At 36.5% G+C, this 16,095-nt stretch overlaps 1 protein-coding gene across 1 annotated transcript in view; it reads right to left on the bottom strand.

The window, feature by feature from the left end:
• Positions 1-11,365, bottom strand: part of f13a1b (coagulation factor XIII, A1 polypeptide b) — a gene marked incomplete at its 5' end in the record, with an annotated part of 32,005 nt that extends 20,640 nt beyond the window's left edge. The window contains 11 exons of the mRNA XM_082162373.1: positions 604-879; positions 955-1,108; positions 1,254-1,342; positions 1,427-1,530; positions 2,264-2,402; positions 3,014-3,191; positions 4,717-4,824; positions 5,675-5,793; positions 5,948-6,196; positions 9,473-9,661; positions 11,119-11,365. Coding sequence (XP_082018499.1) covers positions 604-879; positions 955-1,108; positions 1,254-1,342; positions 1,427-1,530; positions 2,264-2,402; positions 3,014-3,191; positions 4,717-4,824; positions 5,675-5,793; positions 5,948-6,196; positions 9,473-9,661; positions 11,119-11,365 — 1,852 coding nt within the window. The remainder of the gene's footprint in view (positions 1-603; positions 880-954; positions 1,109-1,253; positions 1,343-1,426; positions 1,531-2,263; positions 2,403-3,013; positions 3,192-4,716; positions 4,825-5,674; positions 5,794-5,947; positions 6,197-9,472; positions 9,662-11,118) is intronic.
• Between the last annotated feature and the right edge of the window lie 4,730 nt (positions 11,366-16,095).

Raw genomic sequence — 16,095 nt, 5'->3', positions numbered from 1 at the left:
CAGAAAGTATGTTAAAAGAAACGGTACAACCGTGTTTCAACCACAGAAATACATAAAAAAAACGGCTTGTAAATAGTATGCCATGTAACATTATATTTACCTTTAGAGAAGCTGTTCAATGACCATAAACTCAATAGTAAGAAAGAAAAAAGAACTCTAGAGAGGAGCATTGTTCTAAATATATGCATTAAATACTAATTATATTTTTACTTAACCTGTTCTTCAACATTTAATGTGTGTTTATATAAATGAAAACAGGTTATATCAGCCACTGTGTAAATGTTTATATTTGTAAAAAACGAATAGAATAGAAACATAATTATGTCATTATTACTATAATGTTATTATAACAAGAACAGTTAAAGTTTGTATGCAAATCAGGTGTTAACTTTAACCTTTAAAATTATATTAATGTACCAACTGACATTATTCCCTGTACAGTTACAGCATTAGTTGAGTTTTTTTTTTTTTTCTTGACATGCACTGTAACTGATAAATATTCACATGAATCGATATCAAAACGAGATCTTTTGCAAACTTGTGAATCAATATTGAATCGAGAAACTCGTGTGCCCAGCCCTCCTCTCTCCTACGTGTACTCACTCTGCAGTGGCTCTAGTTTCACTCTGGGTGTTTTAAACACAACCTCGCCGCTCGGGACTCCGGTGTAATACACCACAGTCCCGGTGATGTACACGTCTGCACTGCGCCGCTGGTCGCTGCGGTTGTTAAACTGCAGTGTCACGTTAAAGCTGTCCCCTACGCGAACGTCCAGATTGAGGATCTCCACATCCACATCACCCTTAGGAAGAGAGGATTTCTCCCTCTGACAGCCGAACTCCTCCGCTTTCTCCAGCACACGCCGCTCCTCTGGGGTCCCTGAGGAAAGAAAGGTTTAAAATGGAAGTCGATCCTGGTTATCTGACATTTACATCCAAGAGCAACTTCTCTCACCTTCAGGAAACTTGTATTGATAGGTGATGTCTCGACGGCCATCGTGCAGCACGGCTTTGGTCAGAACCATGCGGCCCACGTGAGAGGTATTGACCTTCACCGGGTCCAGTGTGCCATCTTTATGTCTACGATAAAAGACCACATCACTGTTCACCTGCAGAGAGAGAGAGAGAGAGATAGATTAGGTGGATGGATAGATGGATACATGGATGGACAGACAGACAGATAGATAGATAGATAGACAGATAGATCATCTTAATGCCAGGAGTAAACGAGACCTGTCACATGGCTTGCATTACCTCAGCAAAGACAAAAGGGGCATCAAACGGGTAGCAGATCTGGCCGTGTTTAATGGCAGCTACTGATGCAGGCCCGCACCTGAACATACCTGACAGAAGAACAGCCTCAATGACATCACAGAACAACAAACAGATGCAGTGTGTGTGTGTGTGTGTTTATGTGAATGTCCTACCATCACTTGTCTCCTGTGGAGTAGCGTCCACAACCTGCCATCCTCCAAAGCCAGAGGGCAGATCGGGTCTCGCCATGTAGCACTCGTTCCAGCAGTGATAATTCCTGCAGATGAAGATAAAGCAAGTCATTTACTGCATAAGCCGCATTCAGCAACAGGGTGAGAGATTGACAAGGCCTTGGGGTAAAATCACTGCCAAAATGAACAAAAAATCCTCCTCAAGTTCAAGATAAGTGGACAAAAAAGCCTTGTACAAATTAAAGTGAAATAAAATGAATGAACTGCGTCAATTGCAGCATTACATCATGATGCAGGGTGTAACTATTATTACAGTATCAAAATTATGCAATTGTGTTAATACATGTGTGCCATATATAAAACATTTGATCCAAAACAACACATTTTTCGTGAAATTGAAATTCCAAATGTGTTACCATGACATGTTGTATGTCATTTTAATTCATTATACAATTTTAACTCATATTTAGTAATGTACTTATGTATAATGCATTGTAAAGGTATTCATAATGTACTTTATAAAGCATTACATCTTTTCATAAATAATTGTAATCAAAGTTAAAATGTATTATAATATTTGCAGATTCTGAAATGGGTTGTTTGTCATGTTTTTTAACGCATTATACTTTCTAAAGGTGTGCTCAATGATTAAATAAGTATTATAATGTATTATATAACTGTGGTTACAATAATTCATGAGACCATACAATGCATTATAAGGTAGGTACATTACAAGACATAGTTAGTGCATTAAAATACTTGTATAATGCATTATCTATATAGGCTTTAAGTAAAGTGTTACTAAAAAAGAGCACAAACCAGATGGAATCCTTGGTGCGATTCCGGTCCAGTTTTCCGTTTTCGTCCAGAATGATGTCCATCTTCAAGTTTCCGTCATTGTCGTGGGCGGAGAAGAAGTTTGTCACGACCCTGCTGGGGATCCCGAGACTACGCAAGACTGTGGGGAAGAAGGAGATGATGATTAATCTCATTACATAGCTCTCTGAAATGCTCGGTTCTGATTGGTCAGTTATTTGCCAATAATGACCGTTGTCAAAAGCAACGGTTTATAACGATTGTTTTGTGCACTGTAATGGATTTTAAGATAATTAACAGGTAGGATTTAAAAAAAAATTTCTTATCAAATCCCTATTTCATGACCCCTCTGTTATTATTTATATGGTGAAAAGTTGTGTAATAAGTGATCTGACTATACAGTGATATGAACTTGTTTGTTGGTCTAGGCTCAAAGAGGAACTCTTTTCAGTTGTGGAAGCTTTGTGTTGAATGAGCTAATAAAATAGTTAAACTCAGATCAATATTTTGTGTCTAATTATTTACTTATGTGGCGTGTAATAAGCTTACATCCAATACAAGCTAATACAATGTAATGTAATAAGCTAATACATCCAGCCGGTTGTTTACCCTTCAGGGTGATACAAGACCTGATCACCATGTCAGGGTTTCAGCAATAACAACCAGCTGGATATACATTATCCCTTACATATAGACCGACCGGATCATGTGACCTATAAATGAACGTCTTGTCCTGTTGAAGTGAGCTCTCACAGGAGTTGAAGACGGCAGCGTAGACCCAGCACTGGCTGTAGCAGACCGGCGTTCCTTTGGTGCTGGCGTAGTCCAGGAGGATCTGCACGCTGCCGGTCCAGGACGTCGGTGGGACGCCGTATGTGTAATCTCCACTCCAGTTTCCCACCAACACGCCGTCGTCATCACGGGAGTTCATCTGTTTTGAGCCAGGGAAGAAGTGAGCTCAACAATAACTTCATGAAAGTTGAAAACGATTTGTTGTTTCACCAGTAGCACACATTATAAATCATCATGTGGAAATTTTAAAATGCTGTGTGTTTTTAGTATTAAAGTTGCAAAATTCACTGAACATAAATGTGTGTACACAACCACCCTATAATAATACAAATCCACACACTCCTCTATTTATTCTCCCTAAATCATAAGCAGTGTCTCAGAACAAGCCGTTTGTAGATTCTAGCAATGTGATGTAAGAAATGCCTAGGCCCCGCCCACAACTTCTGACGGACTCCGCCCTATTAGCATAGACCCCGCCCTCAGTGAGCTGTACACAGTCCAGCATGATTATCTCCTCGACCAGGGCATTTAACAGCAGCGTTCAAGTAAGAAATGTATTCCTTTTAAGGCTACTCCCTAATGAAACAAGTATACATTATTGTTTTTGAAATATATTCCCTTTATCAATAGTACATTGCAAATATACTAACAATTTTTTTACTATATTTAAAATATATTAAAAGTATATTAGCATCATGCTTTTTCCTGTTTTCACAATACAACTTTTAACACACTTTAAAATAATTGTACTTCAGTATATTTTCTGAAAATATATTTTAGAAAAAAATATACTTGAAGTGAAAATTCTGTTTATTTTTTAAAAGTGTATTTATTTGCACTTAAATATATTTTAAGTATATTTTTTAACTGTGTGCTGGAAATGATCATTGTAACAATGCATTGAAAGTATACTTTCAAAATGCATTATAGTAGCCAATAGTATATTGTACGAAGTATAGCTAAGTTATATTTGTTTATTAATGTGCATTTGTTATTAATGTGCAATTTGTAGTATTTGGAATAAGCCAAAGGTATTATTGAGCATATACTTTTTACTCAAATATAATACACTTATGCTATATTGCTTGTGTGTTTCGAAGACACTCATAATGAATTTGTAATGTACTTGTAACACAAATAAAGTACACTTTAATATCACTAATCAAGCATGTAATTAGTCCAGTTGTTCCAATTTAGTACACAAAAGTACACTAAATACACTTAAAGTTATGTTTTACTACAATTTAATTACTACTAAAATATACTTAGTACAAAATGTGTTGTTTCAAAATAGCACACTTCAAGTTAACTAATCATTAACACACTTATTAACACAGTATATACTGATAAATAGTCTGGCTGCAAGTATACATAGCATTTTTATTTTTTATTTTTTTACCAGTAGCTACACATGCGATTTCTTTCCCTGCGGTTTACGTTCACAGACATAACCGACTGCGTTTATGTGAATAAAAGTTATTTATCTGTCAAAATACGACAGTTCGATGCTTTACCGTTAGCTGTGAACATTTACATTATAGTCCAAGTCTGGCACAGGGAAGCTCAGTTCCTCATAAGATGGTAAACAGTAAGTGAAGGGGATCATTCAGCGTTTTGGAAACTGTAGCTGTAGTTTCTCTGGCTGAAGCGTGTCAGTTTCTCACCATGGCCGAGGCGACGCGGGTCACTTTAATGACGTCACCACGGTTGGACAGCGGCATGTCTGCTTTATCCAGAATGAAGAGACAGGCATCCAGGACACCAAACTCAAACTAAAAAACAAACAAAAAATACAGAAAATTGCAATGTTTCTATTCATAAACAAGAAAATATTCTTACAGCCTTTTAGTTATAATTAAGGATGCACAATATCCCTTTGTCATCACATATCAATACTCACTTAAAATAATTTAAAAAAAACTCATATTTAATAATGCTATTAAATGTAATTTTTAGCCAGTTTTAAAATAAATATCCATCACACTGTACATTATAAAGTTGTACTTATAAAGTTGTGCATAAAATCACTTGTTGAATAAAAAAAAAATACATTTTTACTTTATAGTATAGAATTTTGGTAACAGTTTACAATAAGGTCTAATTTGTTACCATTAGTAATGCATTAACTAACATTAACAATGAGCATTATAATTGTACTATTTAAACTGATGTGAATGTTAACTAATGTTAATAGATACAACTTTTGATCTTCAGTATGTATTATGTATTAGTAAATGTTAAGATTAACGTTAACTGAGATTAATAAATGCGGTAGAAGTATTGTTAATTCTTAGTTCATGTTAACTAATAAATAAAACCTTATTGTAAGTGTTTCCAGAATTTTTATATTGGTGATTAATCAATTACCGTTCATTACATTAAACTAATTATTGGTTCAAAATTGTTAATTATCAAAATTGCTGCATATTTTATAATAAGAGCATGCTTAATAATAAATAAATGTTATAGCGATTTTTCACAGAGATTAAATGTGTCCCAAGTATCTTTTATAAATGGTGTAGGACAAATGAATGCAGGCACTCAGTTATTCCTGAACATTAGAGAGAAAAATTAAACACATTCATCTGAACATTTAAAGAACATAAGGAAGCCGAAGCAAACCTGTCCGTAGTTCCAGGCCCGTTCGGACACATCGTCATATGCTCCATGATAGATGATCCCCAGCTCGTTCATAACACACTCTTCACGCTCCTCCTCATCGTCCAAGAACACGGGATCAGCTTTCAAAGAAACATCAGTTATCATGCATCACATCTTCTTTTTTCCTTAACACATGCACACAATTTCAATGTGCACTGGCGTCCATATGCTTCAAAAATAGAGCCTAGCCTATATAATATGGGTTCTTCTACCAGAAAGAAAGAAATGTAAAACCTGATGACCACGGGTTAAAAAGGATGTAGACGTCGGTGCTCGGGTCCCTCCTGGTCCTGCGGATGCCGTAGGGCGTCACCACACCGATATATATCAAGTACTTTCCCACAATGCACTCTGGTGAGGGTGTGATGCCCATCGTGACAACACTGTCGCTGGTCTCCACGACCCGACCTCTCCAAAGACTCTGTCGATCCGCAGTGGGGAAGACGGGAATGTAGGTGCCCTTACTGTACTGAGGACTCGGCCCTAGTGCACAACGACAATCACAGCAAAATATTAGCATTACAGGCTTCATCATTATGCACAAATATATACACCACTGTAAGATTGGTAACACTTTACAATAAGGTTCATTAGTTAACATTAGTTAACTACCTTAGTTAACATGAACTAAGCATGAACAATACTTCTACAGCATTAAATAATCATTTACTAATAAATTATTAAAATCAAAGGTTGTATTAGTTTACATTAATGCACTGTGAACTAACATGAACAAAATGAACAGCTGGGTTTGTGTTGACTAACATTAACAAAGACAAATAAATACTGTAATAAATGTATTGCTTATTGTTAGTTCATGTTAGTTAATACATTAACTAATGTTAGCTAATAAACTTTATTGTAAAGTGTTACTTTTTTTTAAATAAGTGTAAGGTTTTTCGGGGGGAAAAAGTTTTCGGAAGATGTTCACCAAGGCTGCATTTATTATAAAAACAGTAATATTGTAAAATATTATTACAATTTAAAATAACTGTGTTTTATGTAATTATATTTAAAAATTAAAAAATGTCCTGTGATGCACATGATTCACAAATCATTATAATATGTTGATTTGCTGTTCAAGAAAAAAAATAATCTTATTATTATCAATGTTGAAAACTGCTTAATATGTTTGTGAAAACTGTGATGTATTTTTCAGTATAATTTGATGAACAGAAAGTTCAAAAGTGCAGCATTTATTTGAGATAGAAACATTACAAATGTCTTTACTGTCACTTTTAATGCATCTTTCCTGAATAAAAGTAGAAATCTTACTGACCCCAAACTTTTGCATGGTTGCGTATGGCAAAGTCTGTTCTGAGCAACTATGTTTCCTCAAAAGGTTTGCCTGGTCTGTTTGTTCAAATCATTTTCCAGTAAAGAGAACCTTGCTCAACTAGCCATCATGTTGACTTCCTTCAGCTCGTGTGCTCAGTTTCCTTAAATATCAGTGGCAATGTGCAAATATCTGGATGTGTAAATATTATCAAGAAAAAAAAAAGAGAAGTACACAAGGTTTTGTCTCTGAAGGGAAGTGTGCCAACGAGAAGGGAAAGTGTTGATGGTGCTCAGAAGTTGCAGAACAATGGCATCTCTTGTGAAATTTCACTGTCAAATACATCCAGAAAATGCATAGTGAATACATTTATTGCTGTGCTGGACAATATGCCTCTTTAAATAATTCTTAGGTATTGCAAAAGGGGGAAACTGATCATTTAAGCAGAAGGAAGCTTCAAAAAACATGTACACTCTTAAAAATAAAGGTTCCAAAAGAAGGGCTTCACAGCGATGCCATAGAAGAACCTTATTTGGTTCACTAAAGAACGTTCACTGAACAGTTCTTAAAATAATAAAAAAAATTCTTAGTGTGAAGAACATTCTAAAAATTCTAAAACCTTTTTCCACTTTAAGAAGCTTTTGCGGAATGGAAAGATTCTATGAATGTTAAAGGTTCTTAATGGAACCATCAATGCCAATAAAGAACCTTTTTTTAAGAGTGAAGAATGCTTTAATAAAAAAATGGAAAGACTTCCAGATTACCAATTTGAGATATAGTGGTGCTCAATTACACAATACTCAATTTAAACTAAAAAACAATGGAATTTTGACTCATTGAAAAAAGTAATTGTTTTTTAAAGTATTAAAAGCGCTGATCTATGACCCATATTTATTATTTATTCTAGCCAGTACTAGTCATTATCAGTATTTTGACCCATATTTATTATTTATTCTAGCCAGTACTAGTCATTATCAGTAGTATTAAAGATTAGTGCAGACATTTAATATGTATTGATCTGCAAAAAAAGCTAACTTTTAAATGTATTACCAAAACTTATCGTTCATTATACTGATTAAACTTTTACAACAGATCTAGTTCACAAATAACTGACAGTCCTTCTGTATGTATGATTTTCATTTACAATAATCAATACTCAAATTTGGGATAAGTAACTTCCTTTTTGCTTTTTACTTAACTTTTTAACTTTAAGTTTTTTTAAAAACTAAGTTTTAGTAACTTTTTGCGCTACGACAATATCCTGGTCAATTTTGACCTAATCACTGAATCAGTTGCAATCGGATCAGTTTGATTTGTAAATGAATCATTCAGTGTGATTCGTGAACCAATTCAACAGGTTCATTGGAAAGAATCATGTTCATGTTCTTGGGTATCGGGTGGCGATTTCTTCAGTTGGACTAAAAAGTATCGTGTTATGCTTTGGAATGTAGCCTACTGAAGTAAAAGTTTCCCAAAAAAATTAACTTAAAGTAGAGATAGGCCTACTTGAAATATCAGTAGCTAAGTAAAACTACTTCATTATTGTCCACCACTGGGAAAAAAGACTTGTGAACCAGTGGCGGCTCATCAGGGGAGGTAAGGGAGGCCAAGCCTACCCGAAACTTAAGTAAAAATGGGAGAAGGACGATTTAATGGTAATAAAATTCTCAGATATTAATTTCATGTCTCAGAATGTGTATTTATTGTTAGTAATTTCCCCTCTGTAAGTGTAACCACCGCGAGCCTCTTCCCCGAATGTGCAGAATCTGCGAAACGTGATAACGAGTGTTGAGAAAAGTAACGTGACAGAGGAGGCTAGCCTTCCTCGGTATATCAACCAATCATCGACGAGACGTAAATTACGTGATATTAGTTTGTACTGCTACCGCTGATGTAACTATGGAGAGTAGAGATTTTGAATATTTGATCGCAAACAAATTTACTAAACTACCATTCCAGCGCTATCTCACGACCAAATCGTACGAATTCATCGAGCGAGTAAAATGTGGCTGATTCGTACGATTTGTCTAAACCCCAGTGACGGTTAGGTTTAGGGGCGGGGTCAGGGGTAGGCCATTCGTCCGAATACATACGAATTGGGCAACTCGTAAAATATATACGATTTAGCAAAAATAATTGTACGAATTGGTCGTGAGATCGGGTTGACCATTCATACAACAGCTACAAATTAAAAATGAAGGAAGACCCCATGTCTAAGTTGGAAATAGGCTATAGGCCTACATCAGTCAGCTTCACTAAACGACACAACGCGCTCTTTTAAAAGGACAGAAGGAAGGATTTTTGCTTCAAGTGATAGGCTAGGACTAGGTGAGTGAACTTATATTTATATTGTCTTGTATGTGTCGTTTTCTATACATTGTCTGTCTAAAAGTGACCAAAAAGCCATTTTAAACCAGTTTAAAAATAAGATTTTGTGTGCCTCCATTTAAAAAGCCACCATTCAGAATTCTCTGAAGACTCACCTATGACAAACTCAAGCGCAAACTTGTCTTCGGCCGGTTTGTAGGGCCGATTGAATGTGATCTTGATCTGGAACTCTTGAGCCCGACGCACGATGAGGGAGTCGCTGGAGTAAAGGTGTGTGTGGTGCTCCTGTTTATTGAGGTCTTGAGGTCGTTTCAGCACATCCACGTCCCAGACATCAAGATACTCTGAGGGACAGAAACAGGACTGTCAACACGTTAAAGGCTCAACCATCAATTTGCCTTTTTTACAATAAATAATCTACAAAAACAGTGGCATGACTCTCACAGAGGATGTCTTTCATTCTTTATCTCTGGGGGTTTTGAAGGGAAGAGGATGACGAAAAAGCTCAAGATGTTACAAGATAAAAGTGGGGTGCTTCCTGCAATAAATGTGAGGGACAAGAGCTCACTGTTATCTGGTGGAAGTGGTAAACATGCAGGAAACGGTCTTAGTGGTCAGGATATTTGTTTCAGCTTTTCAGTTGAGGGCTTTTGACTAGATAAGACCAAGTAAATATTTTAGTAAACAAAGAAACGGTACCAAGTGTGTCTGCATGAATTATTACTCTATTCATCACCATTACATTTTAATTGGTTATGCATAAATTGTTTTGCTTTAACTGACAATATTTTATCATGCTTTAATGTAGTTCATTTTAAATGCTTTATTCATTTTCATAGGAAATGCTAAATTTATGTGATGTTGGGATATTTTTCACTGGAAAAATAATGGTGAGTGTTATTTTAGTATTATTTACATACTATTGTAGTGTTTATTAATATTTTTATTAATCTAATATTTTCAATTATAGTTTACATTTTAACAATTTTGTTATGTGCTTATTTTATTCATTTATTTGTATTTTATTTCAGTTTTAGTTTAGTACTTATTTTTCTCAATTCCTAATTTCAAATTTCTCTACAGTTTTGCATCTAATATTTATATTTCATTTTATTTCAGCTTTATTTCAGGTTTTAGTTAACAATAACAACACTGATAATAATGACATCATATTTAAGTGAGAGACATCGCTTTTTTTTAAAAACTTTTTTTCAAATTAAGTTGAAAATACTATTACAGTATTTATCTCCATTTTATTAAGTTGACATTGTCTAACTCAATTGATTTGGGACAAAAATAGAGATACATTTTACACTGACAAAAATGTCAAGAATATTAATATTGATGATATTAATATGTATTGCAATAACCGTAAAATATTCTTAATATGTGATTTATTAAAAGGCACACCAAATAAAAGGGATACTACTAAAATGTACTCTACATATAATTTCTTACAGTGACAAGATTTACATATTCTAGCACTTTAAATTTACCACGAAATCAAAATGGGCGATTCTAGTTTTTTTAAGGAATATTGCAGTGCTTATTATAAATTATTTATCCGTGCACATTGTTTTTCAAATTCGTGCCTCATAATGTTGTATCTAATCTCTTGCAGTGACATCTCTTTTCTTCTCTGATGAAGAGGGCGGGGTGACCTGTCAATCAAATGAGATACACCAATAGCAAACCACACCCATCCAATCAATTCCCCATGGATAAAATCAACATTTAATCCCACCCTACATTTATTCCTGTTCGAGAAGCCGATAAAAAGTACAGATGTTCTCATTCTCACCATTGAGTGGAGGTGGTCCTCTGGGCATTAACATGAAGGGCTCAAACTCCTCCACTTTCCCCTCCTGTTGATTAGAGCTGGCTTTGGCTCCTGCACTGCGCCCGCGGTGGGACACGCGTTTGGGGCGTACGGCGGGTGTGGCGGCAGGTGTGGTGGCGGTGGGTGTGGTGGCGGGGGGTGTGACAGCGGGGGCGGGGGGTGTGACGGCGGGGGGGGGCGGGTCCTCTCGGGCCTCTTGATCAGCCATGGCAGGTGTGGCGGGGGGTGTGACGGCGGGGGGGGGGCGGGTCCTCTCGGGCCTCTTGATCAGCCATGGCAGGTGTGGCGGGGGGTGTGACGGCGGGGGGGGGCGGGTCCTCTCGGGCCTCTTGATCAGCCATGGCAGGTATTATTGGTGGGGTGGCCATTAAACTGAATTCAGAAACAATGTAAACAGGTTAGCTGCACACATCGCATACAGACTTCAATGATAAAACAATAAAAGAGCCTCTTCTTTTGTTTACACATCCATGCATTTTTATAAAATGTTGCAGGAAGGGTGTCATTCATGGCATCTGTTTTGCATTGAGGATGAAGCACTGCATGCACACAGACACAAACTCAAAGCATGTGCTGCACAGTTTTATTGCAGGATTTGGCCTTTCTTCCTTTGATTTAGAGCAGCATATGAAAAGTCCAATGTAGAAACGTAAGCTAGACTAATGAGGAAGATGCAGTTTGGCTTTTCTTTCTTTCTGTCATTCTGTGAAAAACTGGCGACACTTTACATTAAGGTTTCGTTGTAAACATTAGTTAACTGTAACAGTTAACGTGAACTAACAATGAACAATACTTCTACAGCATTTATTAATCTTAGTCAATGGTAATTTTTACATTTACTAATACATTTTTAAAATCCAAAGTTGTATTTGTTAACGTTAGTTAATGCACTGTGAACTAACATGAACAATTAGATTTACTAATTAAGGTTAGCAAATATTAATAAATGCTTTAAAAATATATCGCTACGTCATTGTTAGTTCATGTTAGCTAATGAATTAACTAATATTAATGAATGAGACCTTAATTTTGTGTTAATTAAAGTGTTACTGAAAAAGTATCTGCTTGGCTAAATTAGTGTTTTGTCTTTTATTTTGAAATCTAGAAACTTAAAAAAAAAACTTGTGGAATTAACAAAATGACTTGCTTATAACTGTTTAAAATAAATAAATAAATATTATTTCTAAACCAGAATTTTTTTTCTGTACATTATAGTCATCATGAAACGGAAGTTGTGATAGTCGTTTCTGCACAATTGTGACGTGTATCTGAGTGAAACTGATTCTCAAATAAGAATAAATGTAGGGCGGGGCTTGATTGATTGGCTGTGGTTTGCTATTGGTTGATCTCATGTGATTGACAGGTTGCCCCGCCCTCGTGTCAGTAAACATCATCAGAGAGGAGAAGAGATGTCGCTGGAAGAGGGAGGGGAAGTTATTTTGCTTAAAGATTATGAGGGCAAATAAAAAATTAATGATGTGCACAGATAAATAATTTATAATAAATACTGCAATAATAAACGAAAAAATAAGAATTGTACATTTTGATTTCATGGTGACTTTATGAACACAATATGGGTGTGTGTTTTTACACAAAACCTTGTGATTCCCTCTTTGGTGCTGTTAATGCAGGCGACATTTTCCCATCCAATTGCCTATTCCTGTGTTTCCCGGCATTTAAATGTGGAAAACTTATTTTTATGATAGGCTGCACAATGGCTGCTTTTACACTGGCAAAATATGTCACCACAGACACACAAACACCTGTGTGATGGTTACATAAACTGGGCGTTTGCTTGAATGAGGTGTGAAGTTTGAGGAGATGTTTGGCCCGTGAACCCCACCGGAGCCGTGAGTAACACCTGGGACACAGTGAAGTCTCTGTTCACTTCTGAACCACTTAAACACACGGCAGAACACGCTTTTCCACAAGTATCTTGGCGAGGTAAACTAGACGGAAAAGCTGATGCTAATTTAAAAAAAAAAAAAAAAGTTTTTTTTTCTGCGGTTATCACGTAGATATAAAACAGATGGTGGGACATATTAAAATAGTTACGTTTTGCAAACTACACAGAAAATTGGCTCTGCATATAAACACTCAAGACTTACTTTCACAAACACACACATAAAATGCATTTGCAAACACAAACATATCTGCTCTAAAATCCAAAATATAATACATCAATCACTTAAAATAAATTAAAACACTAACATATTATTTTTAAAGACTAACTTTTCCTTTGCAATTATCCATTTACCCTCAATCAATTTTTGTGAACACACACACACACACGTATAGGATATCCATGCACACATATGTTCTACACAAAAAAGTTAGTTGGAGGTATTTGCATAATTGCAAAAATACACTAGTACCTTTCCAAAGCTTTGGGCTCAGTGTCATTTTTTAAAATAAGATATTAATACTTTTATACAGCAAGGATGCAAAAAATTTATCAAAAGTGACAGTAAATACCTTTATAATTTTATAAAAGATTTCTATTTCAAATGCATCGCAGTTGAACTTTCTATGCATCAAAGAATCCTGAAAAAAAATGTATCCACACAAATATGAAGCAGCACGACTGTCTTCAACATTGATAATAATAATAAATAATAAACGTTTCTCGAGCAGCAAATCAGTATATTATAATGATTTCTCATGTGGCTTTCTGAAGGATCATGTGACACTGAAGACTGGAGTAATGATGCTGAAAATTCAGCTTTAATCACAGGAATAAATTACATTTTAAAAGATATCCACATTTTAAATCGTAAAAAATATTTCACAATATTACCATTTTTACTGTATTTCTGATCAAATAAATGCAGCCTTAAGTGCTCAAACTTTTGAACAGTAGTTGGCAATTTCCATCTTCCAGAGTGAACTCTTTACTATTAAATATGTAAAAGTAAACTAACCTGGTTTATGTTTAGATAGAAAGGCGGCACTGGTCTGCAGACACTGGAAGCTGGAGTCCGGGATCACACCAGGACGACTTCTGCCTTCACTTTTATATGGGCTGGAATAACAGTGTGTGTGTGTGTGTGTGTGTTTGTGTGTGTGTGTAGTGTGGTATGTGTGTCTATGAAACCTCATGGTGGGCGTGTCTATGTATGCAGATTAGCATGACATTATAAAGCAGGGGGTGTGTAGTGTATGTGTGAGATTAGGGTGGAAGTGCAAACCACTGCGTGTGTGAGTGTGTGAGGCTTGTAGTGACCAGAAATGAGGCCAAATAAAGACAAGTGTAGAATGTGACACATCTTTCTCTTTAGGCACCGACTCGAAACACGCAGAGACACTTTACAATCAATGCCTAAAATATTCAGTTTCATTTTTTTTGCAAAACTTGCAAATGCTATATAGCTGTACAAAGGCAAGTAACTTTCAATAAAAATCATAATTTTACTGATATATAACTGAAAAAGTGTCTCTTAGATTGTGATCCAGAAAATAAAAGTTGAAAAATGTATATAAAAATCAATCATAATAACATCAGTTATGAGTTATAATACTGACCAGCTTTCTGTATTTCTACAGTAAATCAGATCAGTCTCTTTGCTTACCAGTAAAAAACATCTAGACATCCTTAAAGCAAGATATATTCACCTGAGAAGCAAAAGATGATGCATAAGATATTAAGCATAGAATATAAGAGCATTTCATTTACATTTACATTTACATTTAGTCATTTAGCAGACGCTTTTATCCAAAGCGACTTACAGATTAGGACAAAATTAAGCGAGTCATCATGAAGAGGCAAAAACAACGCAAGTAGTGCTCAAAAAACAAAGTTCAGGCATTATTCAGAGTAGCATAAACCCGACAAGTGAGGTTTTAAAGGGAAGGGGAAGGATTTTTTTTATTTTTATTATTATTTTTTTTTTTTTTATAAGGTTAAGTGCTCACGGAAGAGATTGGTTTTCAGCTGTCTTTTGAATGTTGTCAGGGATTCTGCATTCCGGATGAGAGTGGGGAGAGCGTTCCACCAGCATGGAACTGTGAATGAGAATGTTCTGGAAAGTGATTTTTTGGCTCTCTGTGATGGAACCACGAGACGTCGCTCTTTGACCGATCGTAGGCTTCTGGTAGGGATGTAGACTCGTAGGAGTGAGTGAAAGTAGGAGGGAGCTGAGCCTGTGATGGATCTGTAAGCAAGCGTCAGTGCCTTGAACTTGATGCGAGCAGCGAGAGGTAGCCAGTGCAGAGAGATGAACAGAGGAGTGACGTGGGCCCTCTTGGGCTCGTTGAAGATAAGACGAGCTGCAGCATTCTGAATCATTTGTAGAGGTTTGGTTGCACATGATGGAAGTCCGGCCAGAAGAGCATTGCAGTAGTCAAGCCTAGAAATGACCAGGGCCTGGACGAGAAGTTGTGTTGCATGCTCAGTTAGGAAAGGCCTGATCTTCCTGATGTTGTGCAGTGCAAACCTGCATGATCGAGCTGTCTTTGAAATGTGATCTGTGAAGGTCAGCTGGTCATCAAACGTTACTCCAAGATTTCTGACCGACCTTGATGGGGTGATTGATGATGACTCTAGCTGGATAGTGAAGTCGTGCTGTAGAGACGGATTGGCAGGGAGGACGAGAAGCTCAGTCTTTGCCAGGTTGAGCTGCAGGTGATGTTCCTTCATCCATGTCGAGATGTCCGCCAGACAGCTTGAGATCCGTGCAGCTACTGTGGGGTCATCTGGTTGAAATGAGAGGAAGAGCTGTGTGTCATCAGCATAGCAGTGGTATGAGAAACCATGTGCCTGTATGATGTGTCCCAGTGATGTGGTATAGATGGAGAAGAGGAGGGGACCAAGAACTGAACCCTGGGGAACCCCTGTGGTCAGTTGATGTGCTTTGGATACCTCGCCTCTCCATGCGACCCTGAAGGACCTACCTGTGAGATAGCCCTCGAACCAGCGGAGGGAAGTTCCTGTGATGCCCA

This window comes from Leuciscus leuciscus (genome assembly GCF_965113295.1).
Source record: "Leuciscus leuciscus genome assembly, chromosome: 2".
NCBI classification, from domain to species: Eukaryota; Metazoa; Chordata; class Actinopteri; order Cypriniformes; family Leuciscidae; genus Leuciscus; species Leuciscus leuciscus.
The sequence above is the reverse complement of the archived record's forward strand: the minus strand, read 5'-3'. Positions and strand labels throughout refer to the sequence as shown.